Below are 19,045 nucleotides of genomic sequence, written 5' to 3'. Positions count from 1 at the left end.
TGACTTTTAAAAAACAACTCCATGGGGCAAGAAATTATTTTCTAGAGATAATTCATAAAAAAAATGAAGTTGTCTAACAAAATAATCCTCCCAAATTAAACCACTTTAATTTGCTTCCTACCAGAATTCTATCACACTTATAAAAAATGTAAAACTGAAGTCATACCTAGGATGAATACCAGATTTATAAGAGGATTAAAACCAACACACCCCGAGTATCACAAATGCACTTAATTCTCAGTTCAATAAAATATTGGAATATCAATTTATTAAAAAGTTACGTGAACTGTACATACATAAACTGCAATATAGCTGAAAAATCTGAAATATATAATTTTAAAGGAAAATCATTTATTTCTGAAAATATTTAAAATATTGCATTTCTGGCAGCAAACTCAAAAGAAGTGCTCTGGAATGGGTGCAGTCTCTCTGTGCATTTGTCTAGCATTTGTCTTCAAGGCGTGAAACATATCTGCTTTCTCATTTTTCACAGCACAATGTTGTGACCACTTTCTTTCTGACTTGTAGAGACAGAACTCAATTTCCAAAGGCAGGAGTAGAATTTTAACAGGCAATGCTATGGTCCTTGTTGGTGCAGACAACACACTTTCTGAGAGTCCACGGCACCTGGGAAATCTGCTGCCATCCTGCATAAAACTGCATCAGATTGTGCTCACAAGTTACAGAATAAGTCTTTGATTGATAATTTTTCTGTTTATTTCCGCCAAGGCCACTGAAAATACGAAGGCCTTTTCATCTGAAAGGTTAGCATACATGTCAACTTCTTTTTCTTGTTTCTCTGTAGAAGAAAAAAAAGTTACTATTAGAAGCTTTTTCCATTATTCGAAGTTAATGCAAATTACACAGAAATTAGTAATTTATGTGAAGTAGTGGAATTGAAGTCAGACAATTAACTCCTGTGCACAGAGGGAGTAAGAAAGAGGAGGAAGTAATAGAGGCACACAAAGGTGCTGGAAGAGCCACAGAATGAGTCAGCCAAAAGCATGACTGAATTTTTCTTCTTTAACGAAGAAAAAAGAATGAGTCGTTAACATAAAGATAAACAAGTATTCAAGTGTTTTAGTGGTTGGGTTTTTTTTCTTTTACATAACCACCTCCCATCCAAGAAAACAAAGTTATTTTACAATATCCTCGTCAAACACAAGATCTGCTCCCTTACTTTACAACTACATGAAAGAAACCCAAGAGTTTACTGACAGTGTCAAAGGCCAAAGACCAGACACTTGGATGAAGTCAGGCTCCAAATTTATCCTCATGCACATTTCTGGACTTTCTACACTGCAAACTTTCCATCTTATGCCAGCTGTAGAACAATGCTAACACCTCACTGAGCAAGTAAAAGTCCCTGAGGTCCCTGTGCTGATGTTGGCTTGCTTCAATGCCACAGACACACAACAGGAAGCCATCAAAAAGTTTATTTGAGCACTGCAGTATAGAAACTATGTTACACTACAAAAATTCTTAAAATAATTTGAGAAATACCACTTCCATAAATACCACCTCCTCCAGATCATGACTAGTTCTATCCCAGTGTAGCTAGACACAGGTAGCTGTCACAAATTATAAAGAAAATAAAGCCAACAAAGAAACAGCTTTGTCAGCAAAAGACCAGGCTTGTAGGCAGAAGGACGAGAGAAATACATTCAGAGCTTTCAGCTGTGCAACTCCATCTCTAATCCAGGTTCCACAGTGGCCTGGACTCATTTCCAATCACAACACAAAGCTCCCCTGACAGACCCCTCTGTGTCACTAACACACAGTCACACACACCCACACTCTGGCCACTGCTCCACCAAGACACTGAAACTAGCATGGAGAAGCCAAAGAAAAGGCAGCACTGGAAAATAACAGAAAGCCTCATCAGGAGAAAAGATCCCAGTATCTCCTGTCTCCCCCTACCTGCACAGTTACCCCTCAATGGGTTCACATTCATAATAATGGGTTTACATTTGGCATCACATCTGTGTTACAGCTACAAAGAGAACTCCAGCAGACTGCCTTCCGTATGAAATCAAGGACTTGTGTTCCACAACTAAGTGGGAGAAACTCCAAAATCCTTTACCACTCTGTTCCCATGTAATACTGACACAGAAACAGCAGAAACTGGCTTTTTGCTGACTTCCCGGATAAGCACAGCAATATCCTCTAGTGTATTGAGTTTGAGAGGGAGTTTTGCTGCCACACAGTTTAAGACAAATCAGCTTCTGTATGTACATTCTGGGTTGCTCCACTTCCTCTCACCATTTAAAAATTAACAATGCTGGGAGTTGTTCTGAGCACAGACACTACACACACTGGTTATTCCACATTAACCTTTTCTATTTTCATATCTAAGCTCCACCTCTTGTTTCATACTTCCTGATCCAAACGAATCCAGCCACAACTTGAACATATCAGCACCCAGCAAAATTAAAAATACTCCCCCTGCACCACACCCTGTTTGCTGTTAACAGACTGTGGACTTCTTAGTTTCCCTTCCTCCCAGATCAGCCTTATTCTGAGACTTCATCTTACCGAAAAATTGATATCAACGACTATGAGGGATTATCACAGGTATGCAAGCTTCATGCACTCTCAGAACAATTGCAGTTCTCATCAGTAAGAAGTGAAGAGCTCACACCTGCATGATATTTTATCATACACTACTCCTAGGATAGCACAGCTTCCACTCACACTCTGAAAACTTTCCACTTCAGTCTTATCTCACCCTAGTTCTGACTCATTTCTCTATTATGAGCAAAAGAAAAACAGTATTGTGTTTCTACAAGACAGAAGGACATTAAAAACTAGAGGGGTTTGCTATACAACTAAGAGGCTATTTAGGCAAAACAGTTTTTCTACATCACGTCTCTTGCATTCCCAGATCTCCTTATGTAACTCCTTATACTGCAGCCCCTAAAACAGTGATTATGTACAAATCACATATGGACCTCCCCCTTCACAAATTTCATATGGATTCATTTCTCGAGATGGCAAGTTACTACAAATATGCACACTGGGCAAGAAATGTGTGAGTAATGCAGCTGGAAATTACTGAAAAAAGAAAACCTGCATCAAGAAGATAAATTCAGCTTGAGTTTCATGAGGATATTGAAATGTATGTATATACGTTTATGAAGATTTGGCTTGCCAAGTAACAAGTCTGCTTTTCCAGTCTACTACTCTTACTGAGACTTACTTGCTAGTAACCTCTTTCAGAACAACCAATACCACTTCCTCCAGTATGTAAGGCTTTTTGTTTGCTTTAATACCATCAGGGTTATCACCCAGATAACGAGGCAACCTGGGAACCAGTCTAGATGTGTGTCACAGCCCCACACAGTAAAACAAACACACCTCTGCAACAAAATCACAGTCAAATTATTATGGAGTGTTTGTGTTTTCAAAATACACGGTAGTACATCTGACAAAGAAATTAAATCACAACTTTGACAGGCCAAGGCTGCAGGGACAAGTTCCTATTTTCCAGGGTCATCACATGGGTCTGAAACACATGACAGGATAATTTTCTGGGTCCCAGTACTGCCATATCCCCTCGATCTACATCTGCTTCCTCTTTCCTCCCTCTCCATTCCTTCTTGCTAAATCTGTAGGAAAAAATAGCTTGTTTTAAAAAGCCTTTTTGCTTATTCTATTCTTCTTAATTGCTGCAGCTCTTTGCTCTAATGTGAGCCAGTCACGAAGGACACAAAAGAACCAGTCAAAGGCACAGACATAACTGGGAACAAGCACACTGTGTATGGAATTGCATGACAACCAAGGAAGCACAGCTACAGATGTCACTGGGGTCTTTAGGAAGGAAATTTTCACAGCTGGCTAGTCTTCAGATGTACAGATAATCTGTTCTTCCACGTTAATACAACTGACATGGTTTCTATCTGGCTGTTTTTCCATCTACAAATGCATTAGGAACCAAATGTTTAAACACCCATGCAAGCAGTGGCTTCTTGTCAAGTCTTTGGGGCAAAAGCACAACCTCTAGTGGCAAGGAACACATACCCAAAATATCCTCCAGTCATACAACAGGCAAGGAAATAAGATACTGACATCTTGCACTCCAGAGCAGACTTTCAACACACACAGACTGCTACAGGGACTAGCAACCACTCACACAAAAACCACTTCAACTGTGGTACAATTACAGCTGCTTAACATACACAAACAACACCATCAAACAGCAGACGTGGTAAAGGAACAAAATCTTCTAAAATTCCTGCTAATTACTCCACACAGTAGTTTCAATTTTGAAAGCAACTTGAAAAGGGAGAGGTCAATGTTAACTTGTTCTAGTAATTACTTACTAAAGGAAGAGTTCCCAGATTAATTTATTTTTGTAACTGTGACAGCCTTGAATTTCTTTTTTTTAATCTGCCTGATAATCATCACAGTGGTCTACACACACTACAGTCAGACACAACCAGAAGAAAGAAAATATTCTAAGCCTACTTACTCCTGAACAGTAAGAAGAGCTGCACTGGGGCAAAGACAAAGAGGTGTGAGCCAAATCCCTGCACAAGACGCTGAGGAAGAAACAGCCATCACAAGATCAAGGAAACGGGATGGTAAAAACAGCACAAGAAGATGAAGGCAATCTTATCAAGTAAGATTCAACTTTAAGAAAACACCAAGAAAAGGCACACCAAGCACACTCTTATGCATATATCCAGATCTCTAGTCTTCCACCTCAAAGCACTGCTGTATTGTCACACTTCAGAGTCTGCAGCAAGAGGTTAGAAATGTTCAGCCTGGTTTTGCATAGGAAAACATGTTCTCTAAATATCCCTCCTGCTGGCAAATTCTTGCTTTTTGGAAACTATAAAACATGTCTTAACAAAATGGATCTTTTCCTTTGGTTGTTTTCCTCTTTGTCAGGGGACAGAAAAGAAGATTCACTTTTATAGGGCAACCTTTAAAACCAAGGCTGTTTGTGAACTAGACTGGCAGTTAAATGCCTAGAAAGGATCCTAAAGCTACCAAAGTCCAGCCTGGATCAGTAACAAATAGGGAAGCTACACACATCAATAAGTCATATGCAATAGGGAAGGGATTAGATATTACAAATTGCATTTCTATTAGAGTAAAACAATTGCCATCTAGAAAATATACAAAAATGAACTTCCATCTCCTTTTCCCACACTGAAAGCGCCAAAAAAAAACCCCAACAAATTCAAATTCATATTTGGTTTTTACAAGAAAGAAACATCAAAATTTATATTAGGCAGCAGAGATATCAAAATTATTTTTGAGAAGTCAGAAATTAAAGGAATTTTTAACACGGATTAACTTTTTTTTTTTTGGAAGGTGTAAAGGGAGAAATAATTGCATGTCTGAGTTATGCCACAAAGTACTTCAAGACTTCAGGAGTTTTAGGAACAATATCTGCTGAATATTTGTATGAAGTCTTGTTATTCCCCTTTTATCTGCCTTCCAACCTTCTCACATCCATGCTAAGTTTTGGATTCATAATTCAGATCTAAAATTCCTATCTCCAAAAACACAGGTAGCAAATGCAGAGTCAATAGGCCCTCAAAACAAGAGGAGCCCCAAGTGACAGTTACATTCTTGAGGGTTCTAGAATTACTCTTGCTATGTAACAGCCTCTTTACTGTATAATGATTAAAACCAGCAGGACACCAAGGAACCTTAACAGGCAAGGAGGCATTCTTTCCTCCAGAAACAGGGGACCAAAATTCAGGTCATAGTAGTGTTTCAAGATGTCCTTTTTACTTTGGTCCTTCAGAAGGTTTCAAGAAACTTCTTAAAGTAATCCAGTCATCCTAATCCCCTCTCGGGCAACAGATATCATTATATGGTTTGTCCTTGTGATACAGAGCAGCAACATCTCAAAAACAAAACAAAAATAAAGTAAAAACCTACTTAATGCTTCAGTCCAATGGCTTTCAACCCGCATGTTGACACTTGATACAGTGGCTAAAAATACAGATTTAGATCTTTGCAGTTAGTTTCATCAGACACTGAAACACAAAACCAGAGGTCTCTACACATGCAAATCAGTTCCTTCCCCACGTTAAGGTATCAGGTACTGGGCTGAACTAGTCTAGTTAAACGGTTTGAATAGTATAAAGGTTTACTGATGAAAAAAGATACAAATAGAAAATCCAACAAACAGATTTCTCCAGCTCTCATACCTCTTTCTTCCTCGTGCTTTTTCGCTGAGGCACTCTTAGGTCTTCCTCTTCCTCGTCTGCTATGATCTGAATGGCTGTTAGACCTGGATCTTTTTCGGTTTTCTAAGTCTTTATTTACTGCAGAATTTATCTTCTCTCGCTTAACTCTCTCTGTCCGCCTCCTTTTGGCCTCACTCTTGTTTTCTGTGCAAATGAACAGACATGGCATGATCCAGGGTTGTTTTCACCTTTGTTCTTAATTTACTCAATGCTGAGCCCACCCTATCAACCTTTTCCTTTAAAGTGGTCAGACGCTTGTACCTGTACAGAGCAATTGCATCTGCATGATATCCATGCAGAAATAAAGGTGCCAGACCCAGAAGGACACTTCACTTCTTGATTCCAAGGATCAAACCTTTAATTATCTCAAAAGCATTTTGCAGTGTGAGATGTTTGCTGGTACACAAGAAGCTGTTTCCCAATTAAGATGGTGACACAAACTGCACACATCACAGCCTTTAAGACATCCCACTGTAACTGTCCCAGAAGAAAAAGTTTATCATACAGCAAACACCACAGCACTTGGGCTTCTTATGACACTAACAATGAAATCATTGCTGCTGCTCACACAACGATTTCTGAATGCTGAGTCAACAGTGCTGTCAGTAAATGCCACAAAACACAAGTGTACGTGTCCCACCACATCCAGTCTGGGACAAGGCCTCCTCATGCTCACTGCCAAACAGGTGTACTGTTTTCCTAAACACCAAAGTCACTAGAAGAAAGAAGTATTTACATGAGTTTTATCTGGAAGTGAAGTATGAATTAATGAGTACCAAACACAGTACAGTCACCACAGCACACTCTTGGATTAGCTGCATTGTAAGGCTGCAGCATCACCCTACAGCAGCTGCACTGCTGAAGATACTGGAACATTTTCTAAAGGATGTTGTGGTTACCTTAGGAGCACAGTATGGACATCCACAGTCTCCTCCTGTATCTCTCTGGGGAACTGACTTCCTCTGGCTGCAGCTGTCCCATTAATCTTGCACAGACACAGGGTACAAGCTGGACAGCAGAGTCCACTCACTGATGCTCATACAGAACCTCTATTTCAGTGTCACAGCCAGGGTGAGTAGCAGGGGAACCTCTTCAGATCAGGGCCACCAAGAGCCAGCTGCTCAGGACCATGTCCAGAAGGTTTTTCAGTACCTCCAAGGATGGAGACTGCACAGCCTCTTGGACAACCTTTGCCAGTGTTTGCTCACACTCACAGTAGAAAGCACTTTACAGAGCAGCTTTCCAGCAGCATGGCCCCCAGCATACATTCATTTTGCCTCCCCTGGTGCATTTCCTCTGTACAAAGCTGAATTATACAACCAGATTATGGCCTTCATTTGGTAACTTTATCAAAAAAGAGGGAAGAGGAAAGAAAATTGACCAGCACTTCCAATCTACCACAGACATTTCTTAACCTCTTCAACCTTGAAAGTTCAGTTGTCAGCATAATGTCACTTAATTTCTGCAAGTGGTAATCTACAGCTACCCTTCAAAACACTGATACAAAACATCAAATAGCTGACTTCCATTTTGTAGGTCCAGTAGACCTTTTTAAAAAGTAGATATTAGAGATCAGATGTTTGAGTCAGGTTTTTGGGGAATTTTTAAATATGTATCTTCCCTGTCAAGCTCTTTTTCTGACTAACTCCTACTACTAGAGGAAGGGATAGAAATGAACACAAGAAGAATGCTATTCATGCCAGAAAGCACATTCAACTGACTTCTTACTGTGTCCATCAACAAAAGACACACAAGATAGGCACAAAAAAAAAGCACTATTTAATCATGGAGAGAGAAGCAAGATCCACCCAGTTCTAGATTAAACATTATGAACAGTTTTTTATTTTCAGAAAACCCAGCTTCAATCAGCACGTGCTCTGAAATCAGATCCTTTTGGGACCTCTATGCATTTATCTTCAAAACAGGATTAACACAAAGCATTCTGTAAGGGGTGATTTTGCATAGAGATCAATGTGTGCAGCTAGAACATACACAGAATAAAGGCCAGCATCACCAGTACAAAGGAAGACTGAAAAAACCAGCTCTCCTCCTCTCCCCAAAATTCAAGAAAAATTAACATATTTGAAGTCCACCGTGCACCAATTGAACTTACAACAGTCAATTTACACAGAGGAGTAAAACATTGTCTTTGCCTCCAGGAAATAAGGGGAAAGAGCTGTTGCTCCCTTCTCCCCCCTGTGTAAGCATTACCTGTGATGGGTGGTGATCTCTCAGCACGTTTAGCATGCAAGAGTTTTCGACTGATAAATATGTAGCCACAGGGACATGATTTACAGGCAACAGGAACCTGGGAAAAAAAAAGACAAATTTTTCAGATATTTTTAAATTACGACAAAACTGCTGTCCCGTGAAGAAAAAAACCACACTCAGTAACTCACATTTTGTCCTCAGAGATAACTCTTCAAACTATGTCCTGTCCTGTTACTGTATTTCATAAACCCAGATTCTGCTGTAAATCACTCACCAAGCCTTTTCTTTATGCAGTTGTTAAAAATCAGGCTCCAAATGTACAGCTGTTGTGATTGCTTTGCACTACTTTTCCCCAGACTGACAGGAAGGGGGTGGGGGAAAGCAGAGAGCATTAAAGGAAGGCTGAATTAAAATAGAATTACAATTTCTCTTCAGAGCTCTCAAATATCAGCAGTCAAATCAGTCAGACATTTCCAGTTTTGCTCCCTCTACTTGTAAAAAAAATAATTATGAGTTAAAACCGTCAGTACATTGTGAATGCATTCACTTTCAGCAGCATTTGAAAGCAGCTCCTTTAGAGAGGAGCAGCTTTAGAGGCACAATAGAGCCTGAAGCAAAACAGATGCATTTGTAACACACTCGGCTCCAGCGCTGCAGACGAGGCCGGGTGGGTACAGAAGGACCTCGTTAATTCAAAATGCAAATAACCCAGCCCAGCCAGGCAAGAACTGACTGCAGGCCCAGGAGTTTGAGAGAATACAGCTCCTCTGATCAGCTAAGCAGACAGCAGCAGCATGCCCCCCAAAAAAACAACAGTGTACAACAAGAAATGCCACATTTAATATGAAAAATAACAAAAATCCACTCCGAGCAATTTTTAAAAAGCAACACTGACAAATTACAATACTCATTATCTCAGTGCCAAGATCTTTTGAGATCCTTTAGAGCAGTAAGGAATATACCATGTTGCTTTGATTAGGTTTAAGACTGAAAACGCAAATCAAAGCAAGTTTAGGCAAAGATCTGGAAGAGATTAAATAACACACATTAAAGTGGAGTCATGCTGAAGCATGATAGTGGGGGGAAAAAGGCAGAAGGTAATTTCTCAAATGTAATTCTTTAAGACAGGCCACTACAAGTTTTGCTAGTGTCCACTGAAACAAACAGGAGCACAGAACCACAAATGCCTCCTCAATTTAACCAGAGATGGAGAAGAACCAAGTTCCAAAGTTCTATTGACTCAAAAAACTCTACCAAATTAGTATGTGAATTTGTAAAGGGGAACTTAACAGCTACTCAGAATAAACAAATTACTTCGCTTTCTGTAGCACATCTGAACTCCTGCACTTCACCCTACAAAAAGCTTACAGATAGACTTTTTGATACAGGTTTTGCAGAACTAGAAATTTTAACTCCATTTATGGAGACACTGACATAATAAAAACAACTTCCAATAGAGGTTTACTGAACTTTAAAGGCCAGAATTTAGCAGACTTGTGTGTACATTTATCTCCTCGTTCATGTCGGTGTAACAGTACTAAAGCCCCACTATCTTTTAAATAATTTGTGTGTGTTCTAAAAGTGATACAGAGCTCCAGCTAATTCCATTCCCCAACACTTTGGTCTCTCCAATAATTACCTTTCCAGGCTTGGCCTAAACAAAAAAAAAAAAAAAAAAAAAAAAAAAAAAAAAAAAAAAAAAAAAAAACCACCACTTTGGCAAAGCCACCCAAGGGGATTGGACCAGAGTCAGTATTTTCCACCGAACTGCAGTGTTTAACAGAACAATGCTGTTCTCGTGTTACAGGTTTAGCTCGTAGGGGTGTGCAGCATTTGAGGGTGGGGGGCCTGGGGTTTATCACCGAAACCTATCAGTTATCCTTTGAAGACCCAAACTGATAACATCCCGCAACATAATTAAGGCAACAGAGTCCTAAACACTACTTCACACTGTTTTAACATTTTCCTACAAAAAGGAAATTTTCTCATACAAGACATTTTACCTGATGCTAAATTAAGAAGTGATAATTATTTCCTCAGATTGACTTAAGTACTTCAGGCTCCCTAGTTTAATGGAGCTGTGCTTTGATTGTGAAAACACTGAAATATGATATAGTATCTAAATTACAACAGAAAAATGTTTTGAAGTCTAGGAAGTGTTACTCAGTACTTCGCTCCAATAATTGTGGCTGTCTAAATATTTCCATGCATACCACTTCAACTGAAAAAAATCAGAAACAAATGCTAAGCCCTTGCTTATGGAAGAATTTAAGAAACACCAGTACATGACCCATGCAGTTAAGAATTATATGAGTTTCCTCTAACTCCGCAAAGGGTTGACCTGTACTGCAGGCCTTAGTTCCCTGCTCCCTCTCAAATATTTGGCCGTGAAAAACAAGGTCCTATGAGCAATGTGTGCAGGGGCAGGACATATAAGCACATAAAATCCATGCAAGCCACAGAAGAGCTGCTAACAGAAAATCTACATTGACAAAAACTGAAACACATGATATGCACGTAAGCGCAGAACAAAGTGACAGTTTTCACGTCAGCTGAAAAAGCCTACGTTTGCTTACTTATTGTTGGTAGCTTGACATTCACTACATCTATTTTAAAAACCCCAAACAAAAACCATCACTCTCATATATGACTTCTCCTTCGTTTTCGTTTCTCCTTTCACCAACTGAATAACCAGAACTTGGCACACGATTTCTTTCTCAGAAATAGTATTTCAGTGACGTGCTTGACGTGCATTTGCAGTGGCTGATCTGTTGGTTAAAACATGAAAGGACGCCCACACACAGCTCAGCACTCCCAACCGTGCCAGGATGAGTAGGAATACTGTAAAAACTAGGCAAGTCAGAACAAAAAAAATGGGTTTTTTCTGGTTGTGTTTTTTTGTTTTTTTTTTTTTTAAAGCTATGCAAGCAGAGAAAAATTCTATGAGGCTATTCATTTTTGGGTAGGTATGGCTAAACCCGTGAACAGGGGTGACTTTGCCGCTGTCCCCGCGTGTGACAGCGCTGCCCTCGGCCGAGCCCCACGGCCGCCGCAGCCCGGGCCATTGTTCGGAGCTCCGCCGGAACGAACCCGCCCGCTTCTAACACTCACATCGCTGCCAGAAAGCGGAGCCGAGCCCCTGACACGGCAGTGCAGTGTGTGTGAGTGTGAGCAGCTCCATTTTGTGCACACACGGAACCCGCGGGGGGACACCAACAGCGCGCTTGGGCAGGAATTGCACCAGGGGTCTCGATGCCGCCGCTTCCCAACGCCGGGAGAAAACAACACTTCTGAGCCCTCTCCCGCGCAGCCCCGGGCACATCAGCCATCCAAAGGGCAACCGGCATCATATAAATCACCCGGTCCATTGTGCTTTTAACAGATGACAGTTACTAAACAACAACAGCACACAAACAAGAGGTTCTGCAGTCGCGCAGAAACCCCTCAGCACAATACAACTACTCCAGTGCTCACGCTGCATGCAGAAGCCGCAGAGGCGACAACCGCCGAGCTCCCACAAACACCGAGCGGCAGCCGCACGGAGCCGCTCTGCCCGCTCCGCCCTCCGCAGCCCAGCGCCCCGCCGGCAGCCTCACCTGCTGGTCGCACTCGGGGCACGACTTGGTGGCCATCTTCACTTTCTTGGCCCTACTGGAGGACATGCTCGCTGCTGCCGTGGCTGGGCTGACACGGCCGCGGCCGGAGCGCCCGCCCCGGGAGGAGCCGGCGGGAGGAGCGGGAGGAAGGAGGTGGAGAGAGGAGCCGGCGGGAGAGATGGCCAGGGGAGGAGGTGGAGTGAGGAGCGGGAGGAGGCGGCCCGGGGAGGAGGCGCAGTGAGGAGCGGGAGGAGGCGGCCCGGGGAGGAGGTGGAGCGAGGAGCGGGAGGAGGCGGCCCGGGGAGGAGGTGGCGGGAGGAGCCCCGCGCGCCCCCGACGAGGGTCGAGCCCCGCCCACCGCCGCGCGCGCGAGCGGCCGGCCCCGCCCACGCCGCCGGATTGGCTGCGAGCGGGCGGCGCGCGGAGCCCCCTGGCGGCCACGCTGGGAACGGCCTCGGGGCTGAGGGGGAGCGGGAGGGCTGAGGGGACTGGGATCGCTGAGGGGGAGCGGGAGCGCTGAGGGGGAGCGGGAGCGCTGAGGGGGTGCGGGAGCGCTGAGGGGACTGGGAGCGCTGAGGGGACTGGGAGCGCTGAGGGGAGCGGGAGCGCTGAGGGGAGCGGGAGCGCTGAGGGGACTGGGAGCGCTGAGGGGACTGGGAGCGCTGAGGGGAGCGGGAGCGCTGAGGGGACTGGGATCGCTGAGGGGAGCGGGAGCGCTGAGGGGAGCGCTGAGGGGAGCGCTGAGGGGGAGCGGGAGCGCTGAGGGGACTGGGAGCGCTGAGCGGAGCGGGAGGGCTGAGGGGAGCGGGAGCGCTGAGGGGACTGGGATCGCTGAGGGGGAGCCTGACTGAAATGTCCCTGCCGACAGGAAGCACCAAACACCATTTCTCTGGTCTCCATCTCAATTCAGAAAAAGACAAGAGCGCAGCAGAGGGGGGTGTTTATCTACCGCCTGCTGCACTGGTGGGGCCTTTGGGAGCCTGGCGGTCCAAGAGCAGTTTGTCTGGCCATGCCTCTCAGTGGGGTTACGCTCGCAAACCGGATGTTTTCGAGTACAACGTCCTCAGACAACAGTGTGATACTGCCAGACCACTATCAGGACCAGGACCAGAGCAGCAGGAACAGCTATCTCAGCAGGACAGCCTGAATTTCTGACACATAAATTGCATTTATGTCCTAGCGGGTATCCTCCAGATTGTCATGCCAGCTCTCTCCATCCTTACTACCAATACAGTATGATGAATAAAGAATGAAACATCGTTTGCAATGTCCTCTCCTGTACCAATACAACCTGTTGATTTTTTTTTCTTCCACGGGTCTCTGCCTTGAGCCTGGCGAGGGCATGAGAAGGTCCTGCTGTGTCCTTGTGGGCACTGGGGCTCCCCACGTGTGGGGCGGTTTCTGGCGGTGTACACAGTTACTGGACTGGCTCATTGGCCCTTTTCCTTTCCTCCTCAGTATTTAAGTTATGACTCAGAGGGTGGATTTGTTTCCCTGTTCTCTCCGAATATTTTTTCCAGCCTATACCAGTCCATTGGCACAGGTGTTTCTCCAGAGATACACAAAGACAAGACAGATTTATTTTCCATATAAACTGTGACTGCTGCCAAAATGCAAATGTGTTCTATGTAGGCACAACATCCAGATTTCATTCCTGAATCCAGAACAAATCCATGCAACCAGGACCTTGAGCTTCGATTTGGATTTTAATTTTTTTTTCCTTAATTGATAAGGTCCAGACATAGCAAAACCTAGAAAGGTATTTGAGGAGGATATATAACAGCAGGGGGCTCTGCTGAGTATAGTAACAGTATCTAATAAATAAATTAATGACTATACAAGAGAGCTCACAGAGATCCAGGACAACACCCTGCTTTTCTTTATAGAGCAAATAAAGTGGTCAGGGACAGCGGTTCAACCACTCCAAAAAACAAAAAATGTTTTCCTGAATGCTAACAAGATAGTTCCTAGCTAAAAAACTGATTTACCAGACATGTATTTTTCATGTTATTCTAACTTTTTAACATGTTTGCTTTGAGTTCTGAAAGTCCAGGACTATTTCTTTCACATAATTTCAGAGGTTTAATCCAGCACTGAGATAAAAACAACAAATACCATTTGAAGGGTACAGGTACTTTCTCTCTTAACAGAGTCAAGGCACTTTGCAAGAACAAGCCTCACTTAAAATGTGTTTTACACCAATTTAAAATAGAAAATAAGAAAATTATGCAATTTCTTTATCTTATGAAAAGCTACACATGACTTTGTAAAAGCCTGATGGCTTCTCTTCTTTGCTGCTGTCACCGCACAGACTCCAGGTGAGCTGAATGGCCTCAGATGTTTCCACTGCCTGACACATCAACTGCCTGCACGTGGCAGTATTTTGGTGTGCAACTACAATTTTACAAGGAAACAAAAATTCCAAAGCAGGAACAATTCACACATCTAATCCACCTTAGAGTGGGAGAGAGAAGCACTTGAGTTGTATTTCTGCTCAGCACTCCAGGCGATTTGGGGGCATCCTACTTTCCCCGCAGTGTACCTTGGGAGAGCTGACAGCCTTGGGCTCTATCAGCCCCAAGGCGCTGACAAAACACAGCAAATTGAGAAATCAAATTCCTAAAGTGCTGTGCAACCTTGTGTCAAAAAGGTTATAAAACACATCCTGGTTAAGTAACAACTTCCTAATTAGTCAGCTATAGTCAGCAGGGATATTATTCTTTCCACGGCCAAAGTGCTGTCTGGAGAATGCTTAAGTTTTATCTAAAATACAAGGTTAGGATGCATGAGAGCAAAATTACAAATAATAGGAAGAGCTAGATGATAATATTTGCAATGTTACCATGAATGTTATTGAATGAAAAATACTGTTATGAGACTACAGTATGAGAATACAGTATTCAACAGGCAAGAAGAAAGTGCTGTATAAAAAATACACTGATTATACAGACAAGCTTCAATCCTATTTTATTATTCTGATTTTGGTAATTTTGATAAAAACAACAGTTTGTAGTACTTAATAATGTTACTGTGCTTTCACCAGTAGATTTCCAGGCAGCTGTAATCTGAGTCCGCTCTGAATCCTTTCATAGGGAATCAAAGTTGTGCCTAACAAGTCCTTTGAGATCCCACTACCCTGAATCTGGGCAAGACCAACATTTAAGTGGCACCAATATTGGCTTTGTTCTCCAAGTACAGCTAAATATTGAGTGTTTCCCAATTACAAACCATTTTCTAATTCACAGCTGTTAAGCATTGATGCCTCTTGGCTTCAGGAAGCTCAGGCTTAGGCTGGCTCTTGCCTCTGGCTCAGCTGAGCACATTAAAGCTTGCCTGAGGAAAAAAAAGGCCACAGCCCCAGATTTTAAAAAGAAGCTTCTCTTTAAAAATCAATACTTTAAACTATTTAATAGCAGGAAAACTTATTGTTCCCTAAAAAAAGGCTTCCAACATTTTATTCTCACACATCAGGCCTTTTTTGTGGGAAAGTTCTTGAAAATCCGCATGGTGTTCAGAACAGCTCAATTTCTATCAATTAATATAGTTTTACCAAAAGCTTACCTTATTTTCATAGAGAAGCTTTTCAATTAGTTCTTATGAAAAGAATTTAATAGATCACATATTCCATCTGAGTTTGGTTTTTGGGTAGAAGGTTGGGCTTTTTTTTTTTTTTTGTATGAGAGTTGCTAAACATTAAGACATGAAGTCACTTAACTGGTATTTTACTTTGGACTGCATTGAGCTTTGTACCAAATCTCAAAGTTTTATGTTCATTTTGAAGAACAGCAGAAACAGTAATTTCTCCTTATATTCTGAACTGCTACCATGAGCACTAATCCACAGGGGAAAAAGATCCTCCTTACTTGTACAACACAGAATACAGAAAACCTTGTTCTTTTTGTCTGAATAAACCTAGTTTTCAAAATGTGGTTTCCATTTACTTAGTGTGCTCAAAGACTCCTAAATATCATTAAAAACACTTTGGCATTTTAAGCCTTTGCGAGCAGTTTTCTATCCAGTGTCTATTTCAATGGAACAGCAGCAGCAGAATGAATGCTCAGTTACCACATGTCATTATTGTAATCATGGGGTTTAAACCATGCAACTATTCATGGCAAAGCAGCTTGTTGAAGGTCTGTCAGAATGGAAACATGTGACAGCAGCTGTTAGTCTGTTTATTGCCCTTATTTCTCCAAGTCTCCATCTACCTTTCTATGTATTTATGCATTTGCTGCTGTTCTGTATCTCTAGCTTGGCACTATCAACATGAAATTCATTATTTTAGCTTCTTATAACTGCAAGCAAGGCAGCCTGTCTTTATGACTAAAGGTGGAATGCAACATGGAGATCAAAGAACCTTGGTAAGCAGCACTGTCCACCTTCAGTGTCTGGTTTGTCTGAAACTTGTGTTCATATGATTTGCACATTCATTTAGGAATAACTTTGCCTCAATGTTGTAAGTTCATCCTACACCATTTACTTTCAGGAACACATCTGTATTAAAATAACCTTTGGAGATACATTTACCACCTGTAAAGAGAGAGATACTTTTCTCTAACACCACTTCATACCGCATTTACCAAGGAAAAGCTTTGCTTCATCCCTTTTGTTTCCTGTGTGCATTTCTAAGAAATTATCCACACTATTGAATTCCAGTTTCACATATATTTATTCCAGTGTTTCACGAAATCCATTTTGGCTTGTGCCAAATACATCTGCAAGTGCCAAGCCCCATTCCAAGGCTGCCCTACGTTACACACTAACCAGCAGCCTTACAGGATTTGCAAGCAGGGTCTGAGGGCTCGCTTGGATTGTCACCAGTCCAGAAACAGATGTCAGGAGATCTTTACTCGTGGGGATCAATCAGAGCCACGAGGGCAGTGCTGGACACTTTCTGCTACGCCAGCTCTTTCTGGGGGGGCGGATTTGGGGTGGAACAGCGGTGTGTGGACCAAGAGCAAAGGTTAACTTGTCTACCTCCCCCAGCAAAATTAGTGTTTCCCAATTACAATACAATTTGATTTTTAATAGTCTGGGTAGCATTTCAACCTTGATTTCTAAGAAACCATGAAATACGCTTGAATTAAGATACCTAGGAAATCTACTTGTATCCACTGAATGTAATATTAGAATTTAAAAGAATTTGAACATTTCAGGTAATCTGATAAAAGCTTAATATAAAATCCAATCTGGTTTTGTGGTAAATTCAACCTTGACATGTCTCACCAGAGCTTGAAATATTTTTTTCTGAACTATTTTTTATTAAACCTAGAGAAAAGGTGTCATGATGCTGTTAATTATCAAACTGCCAGATTCAGAGAGCACTCAGCTTTCCAGATACATAACTGATGACAACTTTAAAAGTAAAGTGTCAAAACATACAGGCTCCAAAACCTGACATTTCAAAAGTAAAAAGGCTTAGAATATGGGGAAAATAATCAAATGCAATGTCCTGGAACAGCTGCTGCGGCTTCAAGTAAACAAAAATGGACTTCTTGGAACGTGAATTTCTAACAGAGCAGTCTATTGGGTCATTCTGTGGGCAGAATTTTGGAGGGAGGACAAGCAGGGCCAAAAATACTCTACGTGGCCTTCACAAACTGAACAGTAAACAAGAAAAAGCTCTTAATAAAATCAGTACAATGACTCGAAACAAAAAACAAATGAGTTTTCTGCACCACCTCAAGAATGTTCCTTCAGCACAAAACAAAAAAAAAAATCTGATCTCTGTTATTCTGTTAACTGTGAATTGACTAAAATCCTCAACTAGCAATTATTTTTAAACTAGCACAAAGCAAGGGCTGAAAAATATTGCACTTGAAAAAGAATAAGGACTGGAGCAAATTACTAGTGAAACTACTATGGCAAGCAGAAGCTTGTTAGAAAGAAAAAGTAGTAAAGAGAGAAAAAAGGCTCAAGATATAAATGGATGTAACAAAATCAAACACAGCAAAAGCAGCTTCGTTGCTCTTCATCTGCTGAGGAAAACACCAAAACAGAACAGAACCCAAGTCTCAAACCATCTCATTTAGGCACCTAAAATTAGGAAGCTGCTTTGCCATATTTTAAGTGGAGAAAGAGAAAGTAAAAAGAAGCTTCTACAAAAACAATTCACAAAAAAGGCTGATTTACAGCCCAGGCTCCTACTCAGGGAGGTAACATTAGGTCATAGGAATATTCCTGAGTGAATGATCCCTTATTCCACTCTCTGAGCACAAACAAGGAGGCTCTTCTGGGCACCCAGGACGGGTAAAAAGGGCCTTCTCCCCACGGGCAGCAAGGAGAGAGCATTTACCTCTCTCCCCCCTGAATTCTGCTGCTGTTGTATTTCATGGCAGACCTCCAGTCATTTGCTATGAAAGCTGAACTGGACCCGAGAGATAAAAACATTTTCATCATCTGGAAACAATGAGGAAACTGTGAAAGAGGACCGGCTTGTTCCTGCGGGAGGCAAGGATCGGGAGCAAATGCTCCCCTGGCACAGTGACAGGGTGAGGGACGGGGCTCTGGCGCTCGTTCAGCCTCGCTGCCTGCGCGGCTCCGGAGCCGCTCTCCAGCAGCCCCGCAACAGGTGACCCAGGGCAGACCCCACGCCGCATTCCCAGCGCCACGCCAGGCTGGGAAAGCAGCGCGGGCGGCCTTTTCCCCACGGCCACAGGAGAATCGGCGTGGGCAACGCTGCGCTTCTCACTCCCACAGCAGAGAAGCACCCCCAGACAAAGGGAGCGCTGTGTGCGCGGGCAGGCGGCGGCACCGCGGGCTCCGAGCGGCAGCGAAGCGCTCCCCAGCACCGAGAACACTTGGCTTTGCCCTTCCCTTAGGAAAATCCCCCGGACTTGCCCTGACCCCGGTTCCCCCGGCATCTCCAGCAGCGGGAGCGCGCCCCGCCCTGCGGACAATGCGGGAGCGGCCCGGGGAGGCCTCTGGGTGCGGTAGTTCTCTGCTCATCACCTGATGCCGTGGGCAGGCGCAGCCGGGACTACAGCCCCCGGCAGGCAGCGCGCCCGCAGCCCGGCTGGTGCAATCACA

The 19,045-nt window shown here is 42.9% G+C and overlaps 1 protein-coding gene across 2 annotated transcripts; it reads right to left on the bottom strand.

Annotated features, from left to right (window-relative positions):
• Positions 1-241: 241 nt before the first annotated feature.
• C12H16orf87 (chromosome 12 C16orf87 homolog) lies at positions 242-12,256 on the bottom strand. 2 transcript variants are annotated; one of them, XM_066327919.1, is made up of 4 exons: positions 12,017-12,231; positions 8,421-8,517; positions 6,171-6,353; positions 242-799 (listed from the first exon to the last, which is right to left on the bottom strand). In XM_066327919.1, the coding sequence occupies exons 1-4, from the start codon at positions 12,080-12,082 to the stop codon at positions 681-683; spliced, it is 465 nt and encodes a 154-aa protein (XP_066184016.1). In that variant the 5' UTR covers positions 12,083-12,231; the 3' UTR covers positions 242-680. The 2 variants fall into 2 exon arrangements, with proteins under 2 accessions (XP_066184016.1, XP_066184017.1); XM_066327920.1 differs by lacking the exon at positions 6,171-6,353 and having other exon boundaries at positions 12,017-12,256.
• Between the last annotated feature and the right edge of the window lie 6,789 nt (positions 12,257-19,045).

Source organism: Sylvia atricapilla, chromosome 12, assembly GCF_009819655.1.
Source record: "Sylvia atricapilla isolate bSylAtr1 chromosome 12, bSylAtr1.pri, whole genome shotgun sequence".
Taxonomy (NCBI): domain Eukaryota; kingdom Metazoa; phylum Chordata; class Aves; order Passeriformes; family Sylviidae; genus Sylvia; species Sylvia atricapilla.
This window is presented reverse-complemented; position numbering and strand designations above follow the sequence as displayed.